This window comes from Synchiropus splendidus, chromosome 8 (assembly GCF_027744825.2).
Source record: "Synchiropus splendidus isolate RoL2022-P1 chromosome 8, RoL_Sspl_1.0, whole genome shotgun sequence".
NCBI classification, from domain to species: domain Eukaryota; kingdom Metazoa; phylum Chordata; class Actinopteri; order Syngnathiformes; family Callionymidae; genus Synchiropus; species Synchiropus splendidus.
Genome location: NC_071341.1, coordinates 3,923,470 through 3,946,618, shown reverse-complemented (window position 1 = coordinate 3,946,618; position 23,149 = coordinate 3,923,470). Strand labels below are relative to the sequence as shown.

The window sequence follows — 23,149 nt, the reverse complement described above, 5'->3', positions numbered from 1 at the left end:
GGAGAGTTTGGGTTGCACTGAGAGAATTCTCCTTAAAATAACTGCAGCACTTGGAGTACCAGTGGACAAGTGGCATATAAGTCTAAACGTTTATTTTTGTGATCAACGAATATTATGATTGAAGACCATTATTGGTAGTTAAGGAGGTCAATATTAGATATTTCTGTAAGTGAGTCTGATTCGCCCCTTGCTGTGCAGCCTCACACCTCTGCACCGCATGCGACATGTTTCTTCTCAGCGAGCGGCGCAAAATAGCTGGTCTGTGACCCACAACAAAGCACGTCTAAAGGAAGTCGTCATCAGCCGAGGGATGCAAGCTCGAACCTATTCATAACCATTGGCTTGGCTAACTTATTTTACCAGAAAATTGTGGAAACAAACTGTGTAATTCGGAGAATCTTGATTAATCCACGATGCTGAAATCATGAAAGTGAAAACAGTTACTGTAGAACGCAGCATTATTCATTTAACCAAATCTATTTGGCAATAAAATCAGTTTATCAGCCTGACAAACGCGGAAACACGTGATCTGATTTTGAGAAAAAGCTTCTCCAGGTTCTCCCTTATGGCTTGTCTGACAGTTCCAATGCCTTTTGTGGAGGGATCCTGGTTATTTTGAAGAAGCATCTTCAACATAGTCAGGCATGGAATGATGCAGGATGCTGACGACTTACTTTGGCTGACCTGGAGTGTTATCTCCTCTACTAGTAAAAGAGTTGAAATTCATAAGGTCCCACTGTTGGGTGGTAGGATTTGAAAATTCTCCATGCTGATAACAGTAGACAGCCTGGGTTATGTTGTGTTATGTCCCATCAATCATTGCTACTGACTGAATGCTATGTTGACAGAAGTGACAATGAAGAAAAAGATTCACTTGATGTTACACCCTCCCTAGGCAGATTTAGCCACTGATCTAGGCTTGGAAAAGTCCTTCACACCTGTAGAGTGTGGCATCAACATGTGATTAGCCCCAATTGCCACCTGGGCTACGATTAGCATTTGCATTAATGGCCCATTAATACACATCACCGTGAGCATAATGCTGACCCTTTGTCACCCATCACACTGGATTGGTTCTACCCCTGCCCATTAACACATTTGCCCATTCAACTGGCCTAATATAAGCCTGAACTCCAACTGACAAAGCCTTCTGGATAGGAGTCGAAACGTTTTATTTGACTATTACTAGTCCGGATGAGCTGATTTAAACCTTTGCTGCTTGATGACCCGGATAACTGAGCACCCTCAGTGATATTGCAAATAAATCGTAAATAAATCGTCGTACAGAAATTGTTTATTTTATGATTATTGTTGTTCACTATTTACATTAAGTAAGTATAAAATTGTGTATTCGTACAAACAGCACACTGCAACTAGTAAAAAAAATATTCAAAAAAGTTAACAAAACAACAATTTAACATAGACCATCGATCAAAACACTACTATAAACAAGAATGCAAAAATTGTAAGCAAAACTGAGGAACAATAAATAAAGACATAAATAACCAGCAGGTGTATGTTCACTTGATGTGATCGATAAGTCATACTTTTACTTTCCAGTAATACAATATATAGTAATATACTTCCCTTGATGAGTCATTTGTAAATATCTCTTCATTTGGTGGCGTTTTTGCCAATTAGCCTCATGCACACGGTTTCAACTCCCACCTCCACAAAACTAATTTCTTCAGAATTAATTTAATCTCTGACAGTCATTCCCAACCTGTTTTTTTTTACAGTTACACGTTACCCATGACTCTTAATTCAGAAAAATGAGTACAAACCTTTTACTGACATGGCAGTCAGCCCGAGGCCATGCTGTGAATCTCTGTTGATGTGACACAATCTGGGCCGGAAGCAGGGAAACCCGTTGTAGGCAGAAGCCAGCATGCACAGGTCTAAACCAGAATGCATGGCCTATAAACACACAAAACAATCTGTTTAATTCAACATGTCAACTCCCTTGTTCCTTTGAAATTTTGTGCACTCATTTTTGTGCACTTGATGTTGGAGAATAAATTCATATATTTCATTAGAAACCTGTGCGCCACTTAAGTTAAAGTATGATCTGTTTTCTAAAGCTAGTGGAATTGGCACCCTAACGTTCTCACCAAAGACTGGGGAGCATCTGGCATGATCCCAGCAGCGCAAGGCGTTTTGAGGTTTGATACCATTATCTTCCTCAATGTGTTCCTGGGTGAGAGCTGGATGCAGAATCAACCTCACGGTGAAAGAACCATATCGGGAGAGTGGGGTCACGGGGATCACAGAAGTCATGCCAAATTGATGTGATCACAAAAAAACAAAAAACAAAAAATAATTTGATACTGAGAAGCATCTGCGTACTGAGAAGTGTTTGTGTATTTTGAGAAAGTGCTGTAAATTGAGATGTGCTTGTGAAGTTGCAATCAGTATGAGAAGTGTGTATTGTTTGTTTACTACTTGGTGCCCAAGGTGTTTTTGTCCGGTAAATGAAATATGTGGGGTTGTGTTTAAGAGATACAGGACGTAATGGCCCCACGGGCTCCAGTCTAAAAACTGGACACCCCACGCATTGCCATGACCGATACTCTCAGGGGCTAGCTGACAAGGTTCAAGCTAGGCGTGGCTTATGATGTATATACGAAAATATTGTATATTTTCTAGTTTCTTTTAGAGACTTTGACCTTTCCACGTCAAAATCTATAAAGGAATACCACGGATGAGAATCTGGTAGAGACAACCTGTGACAAGTAGCAGAAAAATACAAACGTCCAGTCATTGTGAAACCAGGTCGTGAGATCCTGATTGAACGACAGCACAATTGCTAGGGCCTCATAATCAATGATGCTATTATTATTATTATAAACAATGCTGCATAGAAAGAGCAGACCTCAGACTATAAAAACTAATTACTGATAACTGACACACCATGCATGAATGTGTCTAATTGTGACGAGTGTGATATGCAACATCACATGACATTGCGTGTATTTCTGTGAATCTGAACTCTTGAGCTATTTCTACTGCACGCAGTTTTCTTGGCACAAAACGGACAGAGCTGCGAGCTATGTGTGTGTGAGTGTGTATGCGCGCACAATCATGACATGCAGTTGATATTGCATATCTCTGTGTGACACTCCACTATTAAACTGCATTTAAATATGCGCAACGTCTTTGGCACAAGACGGACAGTGCTGGGAGTGTATGTGCACGTGCGTGCATGTGTGTGAAGGCGCTCTGGTGCGCTGAGAAACATAAAATCAGCGGAACATATTGGTTAAAAGGGAAATTGAGTGATTAAATTCACTGAAAAGGGAGGAAAGAAATTTTGATCCAAATCAAAATATATAACACTCAAAATTGGCTACAAGTTCTGGACTCTTTCAAAAAAACGAAAACAAAAGGAAAAGGATGTCTTGATGTGTATTTTACTTAAAGTTTATTAAGTTTATAATGTTTGAGGCTGAAAGGTGAGTTAAGGCTCTGTGACGCAGTGGGAATTGTGCAGGCTGGATGCGTTCAAGGTGGGAGAGAGAGATTCTCTTGTACCTGAAGTTGCTAAGTTCCCTCCCACATGTTCTATGTGTCTGTGTGACTCAGCTCTGGAATTTCAGTTTGTGTGAGTAGTGGGTTGATGTGTGTGCGATACCAATAATCCGGATGAGTATACAGACACTGTGACTTCGTGGAACAGCTACTGTGAAGAGTGCATAATTCCAACGCGCACCAAGGTGAGTTATGCAAATGACAAACTTTGGTTCACAGTTAAACTCAGCCAGATTAGATGGGAGAAGGAGGTAGCTCACAAAAGTGGGGGCAGGAACTGCTACAAAGTGTTGTCCCTCTTCCCTCTGGCAGGAGGCCACGGTCGATCCAGACCTGAACATCCTGTCACAAGAACAGCTTCTTCTTCGGCCGTCAGACTGTTGAATTTGTGATCAGCCTTTGTTATTTTATTTTATATTATTCCGAAGCATTTTATTAGTTGGTGGGATCCCCACTGACCATGGCAATAAAGTTGATTCTGATTTCACTCGTATGTATTTTAACAAGTTCTCTCAGTGAAATTTCCATTAGAGAAGTGTTCAGATGTGAAAGTACACATTTGAATTCTGACGTGCACAATGAGGGTCATTAGATAGAGCTTGCCACTGTAATTCCTGAAAAGTGCACAGTGGAAGAGTGTGCTCAAACTCAACAGGAACAACTTAAGCAGGGAAATTATGCAGATATGACACAAGATGACTCATTACTCGAGCTTCCCATGTGTGATTTCTACTGTAGATTATTATACTGGTCAAAAGAAGGACGCGAGGAGTTGAACATGCAGGACAGCATAGTGCGTGAAAGATGTAAAGATTGCTGATAGCTATTGGATGTGTGGGGGCAATGTTTTACTTAATGCGCTGCTCTGGCATAGACAAAAAAGAGGAGTCAATACTCGCAAAAAAATCTATGTGGATTAGATTAATTATATTTACTATAATGCACAGAGATACACAAACCATACTCACGAATTATTTGAACTGCTAGGTGAACAACAACAAGAAACAGGGCGATAGGTGATGCAAAATCGACAAGTTTTAGATTGGTTATTAGCAGAGAAAGGTGGTGTGTGTCACATGTTTGGAGATCAGTGTTGCACTTACATTCCTAATAACACCGCACCTGATGGAACATTTGCCATTGCAATGAATAAACCTAGAGATTTATAAACTGAAATGAAACAACATGCAGGGGCTAAAATTTTAGCTTGGGATTTGTTCGAAGGTTGCAGTTACTCGCCGGGAACTGCAACCTTATCGTGGTGGGGGAGTTTGTGTACCTTGAATGATCTTAGGAGCTTTGCTTTCGGTTGCGTTATGCCCCTGGACGTCGCCATGCATGGCGCAGCTGGGGCCCCACCCTGGAACCAGGCCTGGGTTTGGGGCTCGAATGCTAGCGCCTGGTGGTCGGGCCTCTGCCCATGCGGCCCAGCAAGCTGACATGGGCCGTCCCTCCTGCGGACCCACCAACCGCAGAGGGAGTCATAGGGGTCGGGTGCAAAGAGGACTAGGTGGGAGTCGGGGGCGGGGGACCCGACGACATGGTTCGTGTGGACATTCTCTGTCTTTCGGAACATGGAATGTCACTTCGCTGGGGGGGAAAGAGCCTGAGCTTGTGTGGGAGGTTGAGAGGTACCGGCTAGATATGGTCAGGCTCTCCTCCACGCGCAGCCTGGGCTCTGGAACCCAACTCCTTGACAGAGGCTGGACTCTGGCGTTGTCCGTGGGGAGAGGTGGCGGGCTGGTGTAGGCTTGCTCATAGTCCCGCAGCTCTGCAGCTTCGTGTTGGGGTTTACCCCGGTGAACGAGAGGGTCGCGTCCCTACGCCTTCGGGTTGGGGACAGGTGTCTCACGGCGGTTGCGACTTACAGGCCGAACAGCAGTGCACACTACGCGGCCTTCTTGGAGTCACAGGGAGGGGTACTTGACAGTGCCCCAACCGGGGACTCTATTGTTCTACTGGGAGACTTCAACGCCCACATAGGCAATGACATCAAGACTTGGAGGGGCGTGATTGGGAAGAACGGCCTACCCGATCTGAACCTCAGCGGACATGGAGTCTGAGTGGTCCATGTTCTCCTCCTCCATTGTCAGTGCGGCTGTGCGTAGTTGCGGTAGGGACTGTCCGGTCCCTGTATGACCGGAGCAGGAGCATGGTTCGCATTGCCGGCAGTAAATCAGACTTGTTCCCAGTGCATGTTGGCCTCCACCAGGGCTGCCCTTTGTCACTGGTTCTGTTCATTACTTTTACGGACAGAATTTCTAGGCGCAGCCAGGGGTCGGAGGGAATCCGGTTCAGGAACCACAGAATTTCACCTCTGCTATTGGTGGACGATGTTGTTCTGCTGGCCTCATCGGACCGGGACCTTCAGCATGCACTGGGGGCTTTTTGCAGCCGAGTGTGAAACGGCCGGGACGAGGATGAGCACCTCCAAGTCTGAGGCCATGGTTCTCGACCGGAATAAGGTGGTTTGCTCTCTCCGGGTCGGTGGAGAGTCCTTGCCCCAAGTGGTGGAGTTTCAGTATCTCGGGGTCTTGTTCTCGAGTGAGGGAAAAGGGGAGCGTGAGATTGATAGACGGGTTGGTGCAGCGGTCGCTGTATCGGACCGTCGTGGTGCTGAGTCACAAGACGAAGCTCTCGATTTACCGATCGATCTACGTTCCCACCCTCACCTATGGTCACGAGCTTTGGGTAATGACCGAAAGGGTGATATTGCTGATACAAGCGGCTGAGATGAGTTTCCTCCGCAGGGTGGCTGGGCGCACCCTTAGAGATAGGGTGAGGAGTTCGGTCATCCGGGAGGAGCTCGGGGTGGAACCGCCGCTCCTCCACATCGAGAGGAACCAGCTGACGTGGCTCGGCATCTGATCCGGATGCCCCCTCGACGCCTCCCTGGGGAGGTGTTTCGGGCATCGTACCCATGATGAGGAAACTGTGTCTGCGAATGATCGGGAAGCAATAAGCAGTCATGATGGGACTTTGAAACGCACAGATGCTGAACATTATGTCTGCTGAACTCCTTTCTCTGGTGGAGACTGAGAAACCAGACCAGACTGGAGGTACTCCAGACACACTTGAGAAATAAGGTGTTGTTATAACCACTCTATAGTCACATTATAATCACATTGTAACCATGTTTTAATCATGCTCTTTTCATGTTTGGTTTGTGTTGCTCGTCATGTCATTTAAATGCTCGAGCATCATTTACTCACATATAATCAACCAGTTCAGTTTTATTATTTTTATCTTCATAATCATGCTTGTTTTCATGTTTGTTTTATTTTTACAATTATTGTTCATTGTTCATTGGAAAAAAAAGGTGGGGAATTCTATAGCAAGAGAAAAGCAAAAGAAAACCCAGACTTAAAAAAAGAGAATAGCATTACATTACCAATACATTATTTGCTATTTCATTGAGTTTGTTGTTTCATTATATTTGTTTTGTTTTTGATCATATGTTGCATAATCATTATTAGTATTCCATTTCTATATTGTTTGATCTTGTGTCTCGAGTTTTACAAGTCCAACATTACTTCAAAAAGATCAAACTGGTTCAGCATCCATCATGTCAGAAATTAAGAGTACAAGAGTTCAAATCTTTTTACGCTTCCGAAAGCAAACTTACAAACTTTTTCCTGCGATGGGTATTAACAATGCACGCGATCAGGATTTTCATTTATCAGACAACATTAAACATATAAAGCATTTTATCAATGACTCAAGTTTAAACTATAATCATTCAGTTAACCTTTCACATATAGTTATATTCAATATACTCTCACTGCTCCGCAATATTATTTAATCACTCACAATAAACTTAAAAAAAGGGATTGCTTACATAAGTTTTGGTGTGTGGGCCAGAAGTCCCACAAAGGATGGAATATGTTGGACTCAGTCAGAGTCAGGTTAATGATAACAGTCACGTTTGCACAGAGAACAGAATGTCCAGCCAAGTTTCCAAACACATCAGACATGGTCTCCTTAGTAAATAAACAGAGACATTTACCATCTGTAATGTCAGATCATGATGTCCCGACCAAGCGTCCTGAACTCGAGAAAGCAGGTCCACACTTACAGTAATCAGACTGCCGACAATACTAATATGGTGATATGGTCCAGTCTCTATTTAATGTGTCTGTACTTTGACAAGACTTTCAATAGGAAAAAAATAAAAATGTTTACAAGACTCCCTCAGGGGTGCATTGAGTCTCCTACCATTTTCTCAACTGCCATGGATGCCAGAGCGTCCAGGTTTGACCCACCTTGGGGAGGTCAGCTGTTAAGATATGTGGATGATATATTTGTAGTCTCGCGAGCAAGAAACATACTTTAGCACTGCGCCAACATTTTTATGAAGGTCACAAAGTATCAACCATTCCTCGTTGTTATCAGAACTCTGAGTGAGCATCTCACAGCTACTCAAGGCCGTTGATATATTCTTGCTTGTTATCTTCAATGTTGCTGTGTACTCCTCCCGTCCAGGGATGAAAGTGTATGCTCGCTGAGAATTCCTCAGCGAGAGTTTCAAATTTGTAGTTGAGGATTTGTATTCTCAATCTCTTTGCAAATATTCTTCAATAAATATTCATAAAGGACAGTTCTCTGTTTGTTGAAGTCCAAAAATTCCACAACAAAGTTAATGTCAGAAATGAGATCCCAGGACAATTGCTGGACCAGTCACAGACAGGGGTAGCCTTCAGGATTGCAAAGACATCCTTCCTCTTACCCAAATCAGTGAAGGACGGGAGGACTCGGGGGCTCGATTCTGGGTCGGGGTCTTCACAACCATGAATGAAAGAAGCGCTTATCTGAGTCGGGGATTCAGAGTAAAGACAAGTTCGGGGATCTGTGTTGCATTCACGGACAAAAGTACCACTACTCTCAGTCCGGGACTGTGTTCAGTGGTCGACTATGAGCAGTTTGTTTTGTTTTGTTTTTAATAAAAAAGGAGAATAATGGATAGCAACAAGAGTATAATAGAGGAGCCAAAGTGGACAGCCCCATGCATGAAAATCATGAAAGACAAATATGTGGATGAATATTTGGAGTGTGTGTGAATGGGTGAATCATCTTACATTGAGTGTTGAATGAATTGCGAATGTTGAGAGACAGACTGAATGAAGAAGATTAAAAAAATGAGGAAAAAAAAAGAAAACTGAAATGGAGAGCGTGAGAAAGTTTGAGAACACCAGACATGTTTTAAAATGTGTATGGAAGAGGCCCAGTGCACAGCGGTTACGTTAAATAGACAAAAGCGTAAAAAATGTGATAAAAGGGGAGGAACTGTAAACTGATGAATGTTTCTATGGTCTTTATCCAAGTCTAAGCCAAATCACACATTGGAGAGATGATGACTACGTGCCTCCGCCATTCAAAAGATATCAGGCTCCGGGTCCATTGCCAATCGCTCCACCCATTGCCGTCCAACCCCCAATTCAATGACCTCCTCCGAGTCATCCCCAACAGACATCCCTGCGCAAGTGGAGACAAGATCAAGGGCCAAGCAACACCAAGAATCACCACAAGACGGCAAACCTGTGTTCACCGCCACATCACCTGTTTGCTACAACGGTGATACGTGACAAATTCCTAAAATGAGCCCACAGTGGTCCCTCTCACCTGAAGGCTCCTCAGGAGGCAACACACAACCTCATACTAGTAAGACCACTGACGTTTCAAACACTCAGATGCCTATGATTGAGTATCCAGGTGCCGTTGGCAGACCTGTCCTGATGCTCCACCAAATGGTGTAAATGCATTAATCAGTCAAAGAATGGCCTTCTCCAGAACGTGGCGGTAATGCTCTTGCAAACGCTGTGATGGCATTTTGCAGGGTCTGGCGTCCAACTGGGCCCGTATTACGCAGCATTCTAAAACGCCACCTATTAATCAGAAGACTTCGCTCTCATCGCCAATGAGGTCACAGTACCAGGTCTTAAAAATCTCAGAGCAATTACTGCCAACTGGACCAGCGTGGAGAGAGAATCAGGTTCCAGACATTCTGCAACACGCAAAACATGCTGAGATGGTGCTACAAGAGACTCTGAAACAACTCTGATCTGTCCCAGATATGGGCAGCCAAGCTCAACGCCAACCTCGCTATAGTCCAACATTCTAATCCAAGGGGACTAGAATACTCAGCGACATGAATGTGGTGGTCACAAAGACGAAAGATCATCTGGAACTTGGCAATCATTCCAGGATTATGATGCGAGCTTGAACTGTGGTGAGGTGAGAATGTGATCAATGAAAGGGTCGTGCATGTGGACATGGCAGACCATCCAGAGGACGACACCATGATGACATCAATTCTCAGTCACCCCACCCTCTCTCAGACTGATGCTCTTAGGAGAGCAACGCTTCCCATAAGATGAGCAAGACACTGCAGCACGGCCCATGACCGGATGAGACAAACAAAACACACCAAGCATCCAATAACTGTCCAGTAAATCTTGTGGGAAGGGATTTGATCATAAAATGCGGGATCGTCACGACATCAACACCAACTGGGTTACCAGTAACCTGTCAAATTTCAGATGGGTAGCCTAATTGTCTTCACTTTCAATGAACACCTCCAGCGTATGTGGACAACTGGTAGGTTAATTACAAAATGACCACCCACATTTTGAAAACTGCACAGCCATGTCTGGATGATGACTCAGATGTGATGGCTCCTGACAGACTGCACTGCACATGTGACTTCTGGACCTGACAGACAGTACAAAACTGACTTTTACAGGGATCTCAGTGACGCTATATGTTCATCTCGCTTGCCTTCATTTAGTTTTATTAATCGCGTGTGAGTGTAATTTTTTGTAGAACCACCACCGAGCGCACCGAGTTATTTAGCCTCGTCAGTTTAGTTTCCGAGTGTGTTTCAGTTGTCTTGTTTACTCAGATTTGAGCTTTAGTGACCTGCTTTTTCTGTTTTCAGGTTTTCACCCTTCCCTACGTGTTTGTCCTCCTCGATCCGCTTCTGGTGTTGACGTCTTATTGACGATCCTTATTCTCAGTGTTTGATTTGTGTTATCTGGATTATATTTACTGTTAACTTGTACTCTCATTGATTGAGTCTTCTGTAAACCGTCATCAAATACAATTGGGTCAGACTCCTTTAGGGATCATGACAGGAAGGATTTGGGTCCTTTTGTTAAGAAGTGTATGCAGCCTGCCCACGATGATCTCGTTCTTCTCCACACAGTTGCGAGTGTACCATCTTCCTTCCCACCTGACGTCAGTGAGTGATGAAACCTTCTAGGAGAGACACGCGCACACACCCACTCTCCCAACGAATAATATTGTTCGGAAAACAGTATTAGCTGCATGGGATGAGGGTAGCCCCAAGGTCATAAAAGAGGAAATAGGTCATCGAAGAATGTGCCACCTTCCGTCCAGAAGCAGCTGACAATGTTCCAAATGGACGACGAAAGGCACAGTCCTCGTCCATGAAGCCCTTCCCGTAAACTTGGAATACTTTAATTATGTGGATTAAGTGGTTCCAGAATGACTGCGATGTGCATAACTGTGGTGTCAGTCACCATCATGTTCCCGCTTCTAGGGTTCTGTGACATCCCACAACCATCACCAGCCTCTGGGCCGAAAAAATGAACACCACCCAATTTGTCGATGGTTCTGACTTGATCAATGGTTCTAATCCAAACAAAAGATACCAACGTCAAGCCGATGCTGTTGATGGCCCCAGACATCAAGACCTTGGAAGAGTCCAAACAATCGCAAACATAACGGTGTCTGCCTCTAACACCGACAGCTCCACGGTTGTTGAGACATGACATTACCTATTCTAGTAAAATGACCTACAACATTATTGATAACAGTGTTCAGCTGCTGACGTGTCAAACAACATGTGGCGCCACACTCTGACTGACATCGAATTGTTCTTTGTTGCCTCTGACAAATTCTACTGAAAGTCGAAATGGTCCGCTTCCTGGTCACTTCCTACACACGACTTCTCATTGTTATCCACACTTTCGCCATCCTCGAGCTAATGTTCATCACATTTCAAAGCGACTCATGACATCCCCAGGAATTAAATTCTTGTCAGGGTTCCTTTCCTGGTGGGGCGCAGTTAGCAACGCTCACAGCATTGCTAAGCTACACAACAGACTCGAGAATTTTACTGCTATAGTGACTGCTTGTTTTTCTGCTATGACTCCTTTCGTGGTAGTGTTGGAGAGTAATGTGATATATCTCATTAGAAACATGTGCAACAGTTAAGTTAAAGTATTATCTATTTCCTAACGCCAATGAAATGTTGAACCACATAGTCAGTTTAATGACCACATTTACTTTTGCACAAACAGAATGTCCAGTCACGTTCTGTTGTCCAGAATGTCTAACATTTCAGTAAGTAAATCTGATCAGTGGGCCACAAGAATGTTGGTGGGTTTCACAGTAGTAGATTTAAAAATCGACACTGATGAAGATGTCATAAACAAAGAAACATATCATTCACTTCCCAAATCACATAAGTTCAAATAAGTTGATGCCAAGCGAAGCTAAGCAATGCCAAGTGAGGCAAAACGATGAGATGATGCTGACATGATGCTTATGTGGAATAAACCAAAGCTTGCATCCCACTGCTTCTGTGGTTCTTACTGCTCCCGACTGTATGCCCTGAGAAGTGTGTAACCCGCTGGCTAGACATCAAGCTGTATTTGCAAGGTTTGGTATTTGGTATATTCTAGATGAGGTAGTGATTGATAATGGATCGTAGTTTGCGAGTGGAGAAAGAGCTAGATTTTAGTTCTTGAAAGAGCTAGATTTTAAACACGTAGCATCCAGTCCTTACAACCCACAAGGTAACGGACATGCTACAACAGCAGTTCACATAGCCAAGAAGGTCTGGAGACAGGATGATCCTGCCATAGCCTTAATTAGCTACAGGTCTACATCAAGCATCACCATATGATACTTTCCAGATGAGTTAATAGTGTGTAACATTAAAACCACTCGTCCAACATTAGAGCAGAACCTGAGTCCCAAAAGACCATGACAGTAATTTAGGATAATGGCACAAAGGAAGAAGGTCAGACAGGCCTACGATTAGAATCATTGCCATGGTGCTAGACCTCTTCCTATTTTACATCTTGGGGGATGAGGTTCTGTTGGACCAGGAGAAACAATGGTTGATGCCAACAGTAGTTTTAAGTGAGAGCATTACATGGAGAGTTTGTCAACTCCACATGGAAGAGAGCGATGATGGAATCGTCAAGTCCCAATTCTCAGTAAACGCAGAAAGTGCCAAGTGAGAACAATGGGACAATCAGTGGCCCTGAATGGATGCGTTCTACAGTTTCACATTGAGTCAACCTACGGTGACCAGGACGAGAAAAAAGGAAAGAGATGGGAAAGTTGACTTCTTTAAAAAAACTCCTTTCAATTTCAGATGAGTAAATGTTCATTGTTCATTCATTTACTATGACAAATAACAAATCCATATAGATCCTGATCAGTGTTATATGTATGACCGTTATGTTCAACATCTCTGGAAGGGGGAGAAGTCGTTTAATAGTAAGTGACCTACTATGATCAGACCTTACAGAAACACGTCACATGACACGTGATTAGGAGGCATGTGCGATTGTCATGAGGACAACAGAAACGAGCAATAAAGCCTACTTTGCCTTCATATACAAAGTCAAAGTCAGTCAAGAGGGATTTTCCATAGGACTCTCGACCAATCACGATTACGCTTTGGCTGAGGTTCCATTTGTGTTTTTTTATTTTTATTTTTTATGAGCAAAGTATCATGCTGCTTAAAAAAGGTTGGAAAACCACTGCCTTAGACGGTCCTGAGTCAACATTCAAGTGCAATGTAGAAGAAATATGGACAGAACCAATAAAATCTACCTGTTTGTATTCTTCCGCCCTCAAAACCAAGAGAAACAGATACAATCCAGATGATTGGATCTTCCTCACCACCTGTTAATTACAAACAAAAAGACTGCTTAATGACGGATTATGAATTGAGTCTTCATCAACACGCACCTTATTGACATCCATGGCTGCCACGTGCTCTGCATTGATCTCAAGGATTCGGTCTCCGTCTTTGAGGCCGCTGTAGTCTGCTGGAGTCCATCGCTCCACTCTCCAAACCTCCAGGCCTCTGCCGTCTCTGTCCAGCCGCAGGTTGAAACCAAAATTCTGGCCTTCAACACGCTTCAACTGGCACAACCGTGGCATTGGGTTTGGGTCTTTATCATAGAATTCATATTTAAGGTGATTTCTAATGCCACATGAAAAAAAGAAGATTTACAGACTTACCAGGATCATCGCCGACCACCAGAACAGGGTTATCAATTCCATCTCTTGCATTAAAAGTAAATCTAACACAAAAGAAAGAATCATTTTCAAACACAATGCAGGTTATTGTCATTCCCTTATCAGTTGTACGCACTTGTCTTTTGATGTTTTTCGTCCTTTAAAATCATAGAACAAATGAATTCATAAAATATCAAGCATTTCCAATTGCTTGCGATGAGTCAGGTGATGCAAACAATTTTGAGCAAACAGCACTTTAATGTGTGACTGCTGGTGGGCCTCATGAGAAATTGATTGAACCCATCCCACTAAAGGGTTGAGGATGGTGTTGTGATGATCTTAGACCCACATGCAACAGGGAGGAGACAGAGACGGAATGTCAAGTCCAGCAATTTAATGAAATTAAATTAAATCCTATTTCTCAACTGCAACACTGAGGGAGATAAGACAAACAAAGAGGAACAGAAAGTGCTAATCAAAACCAAATTTTTCTCTAATTCTAATCTCAAAGGAGGTGAGTAAGAAATACAAAAATAGAAATAGAAACACTCCCTACTACACACTACCGAAGGAAGCAGGAAAAAAACAAAGGCAATTCAAAAACCTCAACACAAGAGGGCGACAGAGTCCAACAACAAAAACCGAAACAACTGTTGAGTAAATCAAACAAGCGTCCGTGAGCAAGTAACCAGTCCAGGAAACGAGGCAAGTCCACAGGATTAGGGGGAAAGGAACCAAGATGAATGGGCATAGACACACTGGAAAACAGTACTACAATATTATCTCTAATCTCTAAGTGTCAGGATCCAAGAGAGGTACGATTTCCGACACGGATTTGTAAATCTGTCCTCGCTGTCAATTATTATAATAGACGGCGCGTTCGGAGCTGCAGTAGGGGTTTTCTCTTGAATCCTGATGCTTAACTCAGTAGATTCCCTCTTAGCTGACGGGACAACGCAAACAGAAACTCATATGAGTAAGAATAACCAAGACACTCATCAAGTAGAAAAACAATGGTGTATAAGTTGGATAATTGCCATTTCAACTATTACTGAAAACTGTAAGTATTTCTTTCTTCTGTTTTTTATCCTTGCTTTGAAAACTAAAAGTATTCTCTTTCTACTGTTTTATCTTTTAGAAATATTATGTTTAAATCAGAGATAATATTGTTGCTACTTGCACATTTTGATTATTTAGTCTAAAATGCAGAAACAGTTTGAACATTGACTAATACTGAAATTTAAAAGTTTCATTTTCAAAATCTCAATTTTATCCTTTTTTCCCCCACATCCTTAAGGTAATCCCCAAGCCACATCAACCCTCCCACACACAGACACCGACCTGACCCCGTGCCGTGCCTAACCATTTGTTGCTACTGAGAGGATGCAGCTGACCCATCCCCCGCTACAGCACAAAGGATGTGGCTTACCCACTCCCTGCATTATTTTTCTTCCTGTTATAAAAAAAGGGACAGGGGTTATTATTTAATTTCCTTTTTGATCAAAAAGAAGGAGGGGAGGGGTCATAAATGACACCAGTCGGTCATAAATCATTCCACCTGTTGGTCATAAATTCCATTTTCACATTTTGTACTCCTCTCCTTCACTCTGATGATGTTTCACTGCATCCTCCAGCAAGAGGCACTGTGCAGTGCTCAAACTTTTCTCCCCTGAATGTGAGGAAGTGATGAACCTCGTTATCAAGATAGTGATCTAAATATTTGCACATGGGTTAAGCCCTGACAGTTTTGTTCATTGCTTTAAGAGTTGAGAGCTCATATTCGGATCTCCTGCAGCGCAGCAGATTCCAATAGAGAGGTGCTGAAAACCTTCACTTCCTGTCTGGAGCAAAAGGTTCAGCAATCCAGAAGTGGGAGACCACGACTGGCTGAAAAAAAAAGTGCTTTCTGGTAAATCAGAAAAAAAATAAAAAATCATATATATATATATGTGTGTGTGTGTGTGTGTTAATTTAAGTTAATTAAACATGCCAAATAAAAATCTATAGGGAAAGGAAAGTGATAGGAAAATACAGTTATCACATTTACATCCAAAATATTAACTTCAACAGGATGTATGTAACAGATTCCTGTTTGATGTTTAGTTTTTGGACCCCTGTTGTGAACAGTTAACACCAGAGTTAAGGTACTGTGAACACAACCAAACGGTGTATTATTTCCCGTACTCCTACTGCCTTGACCATTGCTTTAGAGAAGGTCTCCACACTCTGTTCTTCACAGTTGGAATTGGGAAACCTTCTTCTTGCAACCAAAAGGTGTGCATTTTGAACCAATTCTGATCTCTGCTGTCTTTGAGATTCTGGCAAGTGTTTGAATGCCAGCACTTTAATCCATTCAGGAAACACAGATCTGCAGATGCTAGAAGATATTTTGATATTGAGTACTAGATGACTGTTTGCCAGGGATGTACAAAGAGGGACTGAAAGTGTTCAAAGAAAGAAGCGAACAATAACTGTTTCAATGGGCAGTTTGTCATGATCCTGCTTTTATTTTGTCCCTTGAGTTATGTTTGGTTTCTCCCGCCTCCCTTCCTGTTTGTGTGGCACACGGCTGGAGCCAATTTTTCCCTGATCACCCAAGAACAAAAACACCTGGATCGTTTCGTCTTCCAGTTCTTGCGTTTCTCCCATTGTTTCCCTTTCTCGGTGATTGCTCCTCTAGTTCCTGAGATTTGGACTCTTCTTGTTCCCCGTGGTAACTCCTGGTTCTCGTGGCTCTCCTTGTTTCGGTCTCTCATTCTGTGCGCTAGCTTACTTTCCTCGTTCTCTTGGCTCTCCTTGTTTGGTCTCTCGTTCTGTGAGCTAGCTTGTTTTTTGATTACTGTGTTAAACCCTGGTGCCTGAGTTTAGTGTTTTTCTCCCAGTTTCCATGCGTTTCCAGTTCTCTTTTGTAGTTTATTCTCGGTTCATTTGTACATTCAGCTTTTGCTTAGTTTCTCCCGGTTCGGTCACGCTTTTGTTGTTTTTTTGTTGTTTGTTTAATTATTAAATGTTATTTCTAACTCGCTCCTGCCTCACTGTAACCTTCACCACTCGCACTTGGTACCAGCTCCATGTCCTCAATACGTGGCTTTCGCTACACGTTCCTCAAGCCGTCAAGACTTCAGCGCGGCCCCCATGCCGCCGTCCCCCGAAGACTCCGCCGCGGCTCCCAAGCCGCCGTCTCCCGAAGACTCCGCCGCGGCTCCCAAGCCACCGTCTCCCGAAGACCCCAGAGCGGGTTCCCACCCATCTTGCCTTCCGGGTCGCTGCAGCCGGGCTCTTCCAGTCGCTCCAGCGGGCCTCCTCCTCCCCTCGTCTTCGACGACCGTCCATCCCTGACCGGGTGGAACACCTGGAGGTGTTCTTAAAGGGGGGGTACTGTCATGAGCCTGCTTTTATTTTGTCCCTTGAGTTATGCTTGGTTTCTCCCGCCTCCCCTCCTATTTGTGTGGCACACAGCTGGAGCCAATTTTTCCCTGACATCCCAAGAACAAAAACACCTGGACTTCAGCACCGTGTCCACCAGATCACAGATGCCACTGATCCCAGTTTGTGTTGCAAACTATCCCAGATTCACATAAAATCTGTACGTGGTTTTTGGTATCCAAAGTATCAAATGAGGTTGCACACATCATCAGTTCACACAAAAGCTCGAGAACTAGTGTCATCTAATGAGGTGTACACATAATAGTGCTGTTGACACACATGTGATTCAAAGTCTACAAATAGTGCTTTAATGCTTAAAAAATTCAGTGTGAATGATCCTCTGGACTCCAACTTGACCATATGTCTGTAGATTATTGCTTTTGATTTACATTTGCTCAATTAATATTTTCAACTGGAATATGTATCCCTCAAGATCTAGGAGCTGTTGTTCAAGTGTTCCATTTTTAATGGACAGTGTACAGGCTGCAGGTAATTGTTGATGTTTTAATCTTTTGATTTAGATAGCCCTGACCATTGTTATCAGTCAGGTTTTTGTTATCGTCTATGCCTGAGCCATTTTATGTTAACGTTTGCATAGTTGTATCTTATTGAGCAAATATCAAAATGATCAAAAGTCAAAATTCACGTTATATCTCACCTGTCACGGGTTTTAAGCACTCACCTTGGACTGACATCATGGCTTCCTGTGGAAATAAAGACCAAAAACCTGATTCAGATTTTCAATACATATTCAATACATACATTTTCAATGAACAGAAGATGCCAGCAGCAGAAGACTGGCTGCATGTGGCACACAAGTTTTGTCAATACTTTTGATTTCGACCAAGGTTAATGAGTTAATTGGTCTGGCTAAGAAAGTTTTTGTATCAACCATTTTTTTCCCTCCCTCCCAAAGGTGCACCGAGGCATTTCATTTGACACGTTTCCCCTGCACGTGACGTTCTAGAGGAATGGTCGAATTCAGCCAAGTTGCACCCTATACCATGGTCTCCAGGTGGAATTAAAAGTATAAATATAATGTTTTATGAGTGAACATCCCTGCACCAGAATTCAATCAGTGAAATACAAAGCCAAACATGTAATGGTTGGTAGTGTGACACCCTTCATTAACTTTTTAGAGGTTCCAAAGGAATCAGAATCAGCATCAGAATCGGAACAGTTCTGTTTAAGAATGCCTTCTCATTCATGTACTGCACAGAATGGGGATCTGGTGTGAGTCATCGCTACCCAAGATGTGATCTGGAACCGGAACGCAATTTGGCTTGTGTCCTGGCTTAGCACTGAGTTGTCAAATCATACAACGTTCACAGAACGGCGGGTAAAGAGAATTCAGTTTTTGGATTCAGGTTCAGGGGTTCTGAGTTTTGTTTTATCCTACAAGATAAACACCAAAGTATGAGTGACTATTGCATAGAGCAGTGCGATTTAACAAAAGTTCTGTACATCGTATTTGATCATCTTGGTCACATTCAAAACACCATGGGCCACATTGCATCGATGAACTGCCAAGGCAAAATTGACAGATTGCAGAGCCATGATGCAAACGCGCTGATGGCCAGTTTGACTTGTGTATGTCTTCTTCTTCTTTTCCTTTCAGCTTCTCCCTCCATCTTCCCCTTCCTCCTTTCAGCATCTTCCTCCATCTCACCCTGTCTTCTGTTTCCTCTTCTCTCAAACCTACAAACCTCATGTCTTCCCTCACCACCTCCATCAATCTCCTCTTTGGCCTTCCTCTCCATCTTCTGCCTGGCAGTTCCAACCTCAACATCTTCCCACCAATATACTGGCTATCTCTCCTCTGTACATGTCCAAACCATCTCAATCTAGCCTGTCTGACTTTGTTTCCTAAACACCTGACATGTGCTGTACATCTGATCTCAACTGGTTCCTGGTTCCTATACTGATTCTCATTTACACACATACAAGTATTCCGTCTTACTGCGGCTAACCTTCAATCCTCTCCTTTCTAAGGCATACCGCCACCTCTCTAGCTTATCTTCCACTTTCTGCCTGCTCTCACCACAGATCCCAATGTTATTTGTCCGTACACGATCCGTATGTGCGTGCATGCGTGAATGTGGAGCTGCGTCCGAAGACTACCCTTTATCAAACATTTTTTCTCAACCGCATGGATATGAATCATCAGTTATGAATGCACAATTATGCGCTTCCCCGCCACGGCATGAAAAAAAGGATAGTCGCACGTGCACCCTTTTGCACCACTTCTCGCACCAGCTTAAAACCGACCCGTACACGTAGAAGTGGTGGCGATGCATACCTGGAACTCAATGGGAGTTCGCGGTAGTCGCGTGACGTCTAATGTCCAATCAGCTGCACCGGCATCCCATGTCATGGTGGTTTACGAGGAAGTAGGATAGAAGGCGATTCTAACTGCTACTACTGATAGAAAAACAGTGCTCTATGTGTGTGTTCTATGAAATCCATCGTATCTGCATAGGCATAATTACTTCTTTGATTTTCTTTTTGTACACTACACCAATCACTGATCAGGGTGGAAATCCATCACAGGTCAATCTCCATCTACCTCTGGGGTACCTCACCATCATGCGAACCCCTCCACTTCTGGGGTACCTCACCACCATGCTCGGCCCTCCACTTCTGGGGTACCTCACCACCATGCTCGGGCCTCCACTTCTGGGGTACCTCACCACCATGCTCGGGCCTCCACTTCTGGGGTACCTCACCACCATGCTCGGCCCTCCACTTCTGGGGTACCTCACCACCATGCTCGGGCCTCCACTTCTGTGGTACGTCACCATCATGCTCCTTCTATCCTACTTCCTCGTAAACTTTACCACTACCGGGTAATTCTGCATGCTCTGTCAAAATAACTGAAGCGATTGTGGGCTTCATTTGCAAAGATATGCGCCCATCTTCCATCATTGAAAACGAGGGCTTCAGGCGGCTAATGAAAGTAACAGAGCCACACTACGTTATGGTGTCTCGCAAACGTCTGTTATCCCAAACATGCACCAGTCAGTAAAAGAAAACGTGAAAAGTAAGCGCCGGTCAGCAGTCAGGGTGGGCATTACAAGTGATGCGTGGATATCTCTGGCTTCGCAATCTTACACGAATCTGACAACTCACTATATCGATGAGGAGTGGAACCTCGTCTCGTACGTACTACAGACCACAGAGAACTGTTTACATACTGCACAATGACCGTCAAGTTGCTGTGAAGTCAGTAACCAGCACTGTTTTTACATTCTAAGTGGCTGAGAATATCTTTCTTTCATTTTGATAATAACATAAAAATGCATTAGTGTTAAACAGCAGCATCTTTTGGGTGAATTTTTAATGTCATATTTCTAATAATGCACCAGTCCCATGAACAGTCACATCTGGCGTTCTGTGTCTGGATCTTTATTATCATTTACTATGAATCATTCAATAATTTCCTGTTCAATGTCAATATGATACTAGTATTAATACGTTGCGTAACTTGTCATGTGATTATGGCAACAGCTCAGAAAATGGTTTAAATACTAACCTGAATCGAGATTGGATCGGATCGAATCGAATCAAATTGAATCGTGATAATCGATTCTAAGTCATGAGAATCGGAATCGAATCGATTCTTGAAATTAGAATTGATACCCAGCCCTATTGCTCTGATCTGTTCACATTATAAAATCTGATTGTTGACTTCTAAGGCATGTATTTAGGTCGTTGATCAAAGTACAAATAACGTGCACTACCAGTCAAGTTGGGTCGCACTTTCTTATACAGTTTTTTTTTTTTTTTCTTCATCGTTACATTTTATCTACATTGTAGATCGAGAATGATGACATCAAACACATGAAGCTGGATATGTGGACTCATGTAGCAAAGAAAAAAAAAACATAAATGTTTTTGCTCGAGCTAACCACCATCTGCTTTGTTGACAGCTGCAAACCCTTAGCTTCGGCTTCATCATCACAACTAGATCAGTCATCAGTAGAACCATTTCAGGTGACAACCTAATGAAGGTCATCACGAAAATGCCATGAGAGGGCAAAACAGTAGTCACATAAGTAGTAGTTACATAATTCCTTATGTGTTAATTGTTAGCTTTTCATGGAATCTGTAATATAAACAACGAACCATAAAATGACAAGGTGAGTCTAAACTTTTGACTGGTAGTGTATTTGATAAAAAGAAGTATCGGGGTCTGTAGATCCAAGCTAAAAAGGTCTGATCAAATACATTTAATGCAAAATTCAGGATTCAAAAGCCATCTGTTAAGTTCAACACATGTTGAAGTTCAACACCTGCTGAACAAATGTTAAAGTGACATTGGTGTTAAGACAGAGATTGGTGGTAGTGTACGAGTTTCCTTAAATCATACAAAGCACTTGCATTTTACAGGAGACAGGACAAGGTGCATAGAAGACTGATTTTGGTAGGTAATCCTGATATAGTTTTCTTTTTTTCATGACAAGTTATGTCAATATTTTGAAAGCTAATTTTATTTATTTTACTTCCAGGGACTGCATGTGGTACATCACTCTTCGGGGGACAATCAGGTCTCATTTCATCCCATCCACATCTCAACTCCTGGTTCAAAATAAGACTATAATTCTTCTGTTTCTTTCTTTGTCGACTTCATTCCTATTAAAGCTCCATGAAGAAACCCACCGTGAAGAAGGTCAGCATTTGAGTGAGCAGCAGAAAGTGGAAGTGAATAGTTTGGCACTGGCTTGAGACCTCTCTGTGCTCATGCAGTCTAATGGAACTCGGTTGCTGCACAACCTTTTACACCATGCGGTAAGTAACATGCTGGCAACTTTTTGTTTTTCATGCATGCTTCAATTATACCTTAATACAACTCTAAAATGAGGGATATAGTGCTTAGAAATACTTTGCGCACAGGCAAGTCTTGATCATGGAGACAAATTGTAAAATAATATTATCTGACTAAATAAGGTTCTTGGCCAGAACACTCGCCAGTTACAGCAGCTGAGGTGTGGTTTGAAGGAAACATTGGTTTTACAGCTGCTGGAGTCCTGATCTGACACAGCAGCTTGGATTTTTCCTCGCCAAGATGCACACCAGAGGTAATGACACATTTTATTTATGTTTAGTGAACCATTATTTAGATTTATGTGAAAATGCATCGATAGTGGCTCAGAGTCCAATTCAATGTTCCATCAGTCTACAATACATTTAAATACGAACGCTGCCAAACATGGCTGCTCACTTAATTTATTACAAAATGATATGACACAAAAATTGAGTAGACTTTTTCATTTTAAAAAGTAAGCACATTTAATGAAGAGTAATTGAGATCTAAACCTGTTGCATCCAAAAACACATATTAAATGTGTCAAAGAACAATAAAATCTTTCACGTAAGATACAGTATTAGAAATTCCATTTGCTTCAGTAACAAAAGAAATGGAACATCCTCAGGTAGCCAGTGCTTAGTCTTACAAGTCCATATTGTAAGTTGAATTCACAAGGTAATATTAATTACAGGTAAAACATATTTCTATGTGTGTGTGTGAATGGCGTGTGTGCCCTGTTATGGACTGGAGACATGTCCAGGGTATATTCCTCCAATGACCCCTGTGGCAGGCTGCAGCACTCCTCGCAACCCAGACCAGGACTAAGTACTGGTTACTGATGGATGGATGGATAGTTGATTCAGGCCAAGAAAAATGTCTGGAATTGAATACATTCACCTTTGTGGCATCTTTTGTTCAGAGACTTCAGTGACTGAAAGTGATTTAAGGATTTTCACTGAATAACCCAAGTGAACTGTTCAGGATTGTTTTTACTGAGGCTAGATGGATTTGGAAGTTGTGTTTTTTTTTGTCGGTTAGTTTGTTTTCATGATCTATATCTTTTTTCAATAGCTTGTATCAAAAAATGACCTGATGGTAAATTGCATA

General features: G+C 42.7%; 1 protein-coding gene across 1 annotated transcript in view; it reads right to left on the bottom strand.

Annotated features, from left to right (window-relative positions):
- Positions 1-20,039, bottom strand: part of LOC128764074 (putative PDZ domain-containing protein PDZK1P1) — a 64,819-nt gene extending 44,780 nt beyond the window's left edge. Inside the window, exons 1-5 of the mRNA XM_053873510.1 lie at positions 19,813-20,039; positions 13,813-13,874; positions 13,537-13,742; positions 13,399-13,470; positions 1,785-1,917 (exon numbers count right to left, since the gene is read on the bottom strand). Coding sequence (XP_053729485.1) covers positions 1,785-1,917; positions 13,399-13,470; positions 13,537-13,742; positions 13,813-13,874; positions 19,813-20,039 — 700 coding nt within the window. The remainder of the gene's footprint in view (positions 1-1,784; positions 1,918-13,398; positions 13,471-13,536; positions 13,743-13,812; positions 13,875-19,812) is intronic.
- Positions 20,040-23,149: the final 3,110 nt, after the last annotated feature.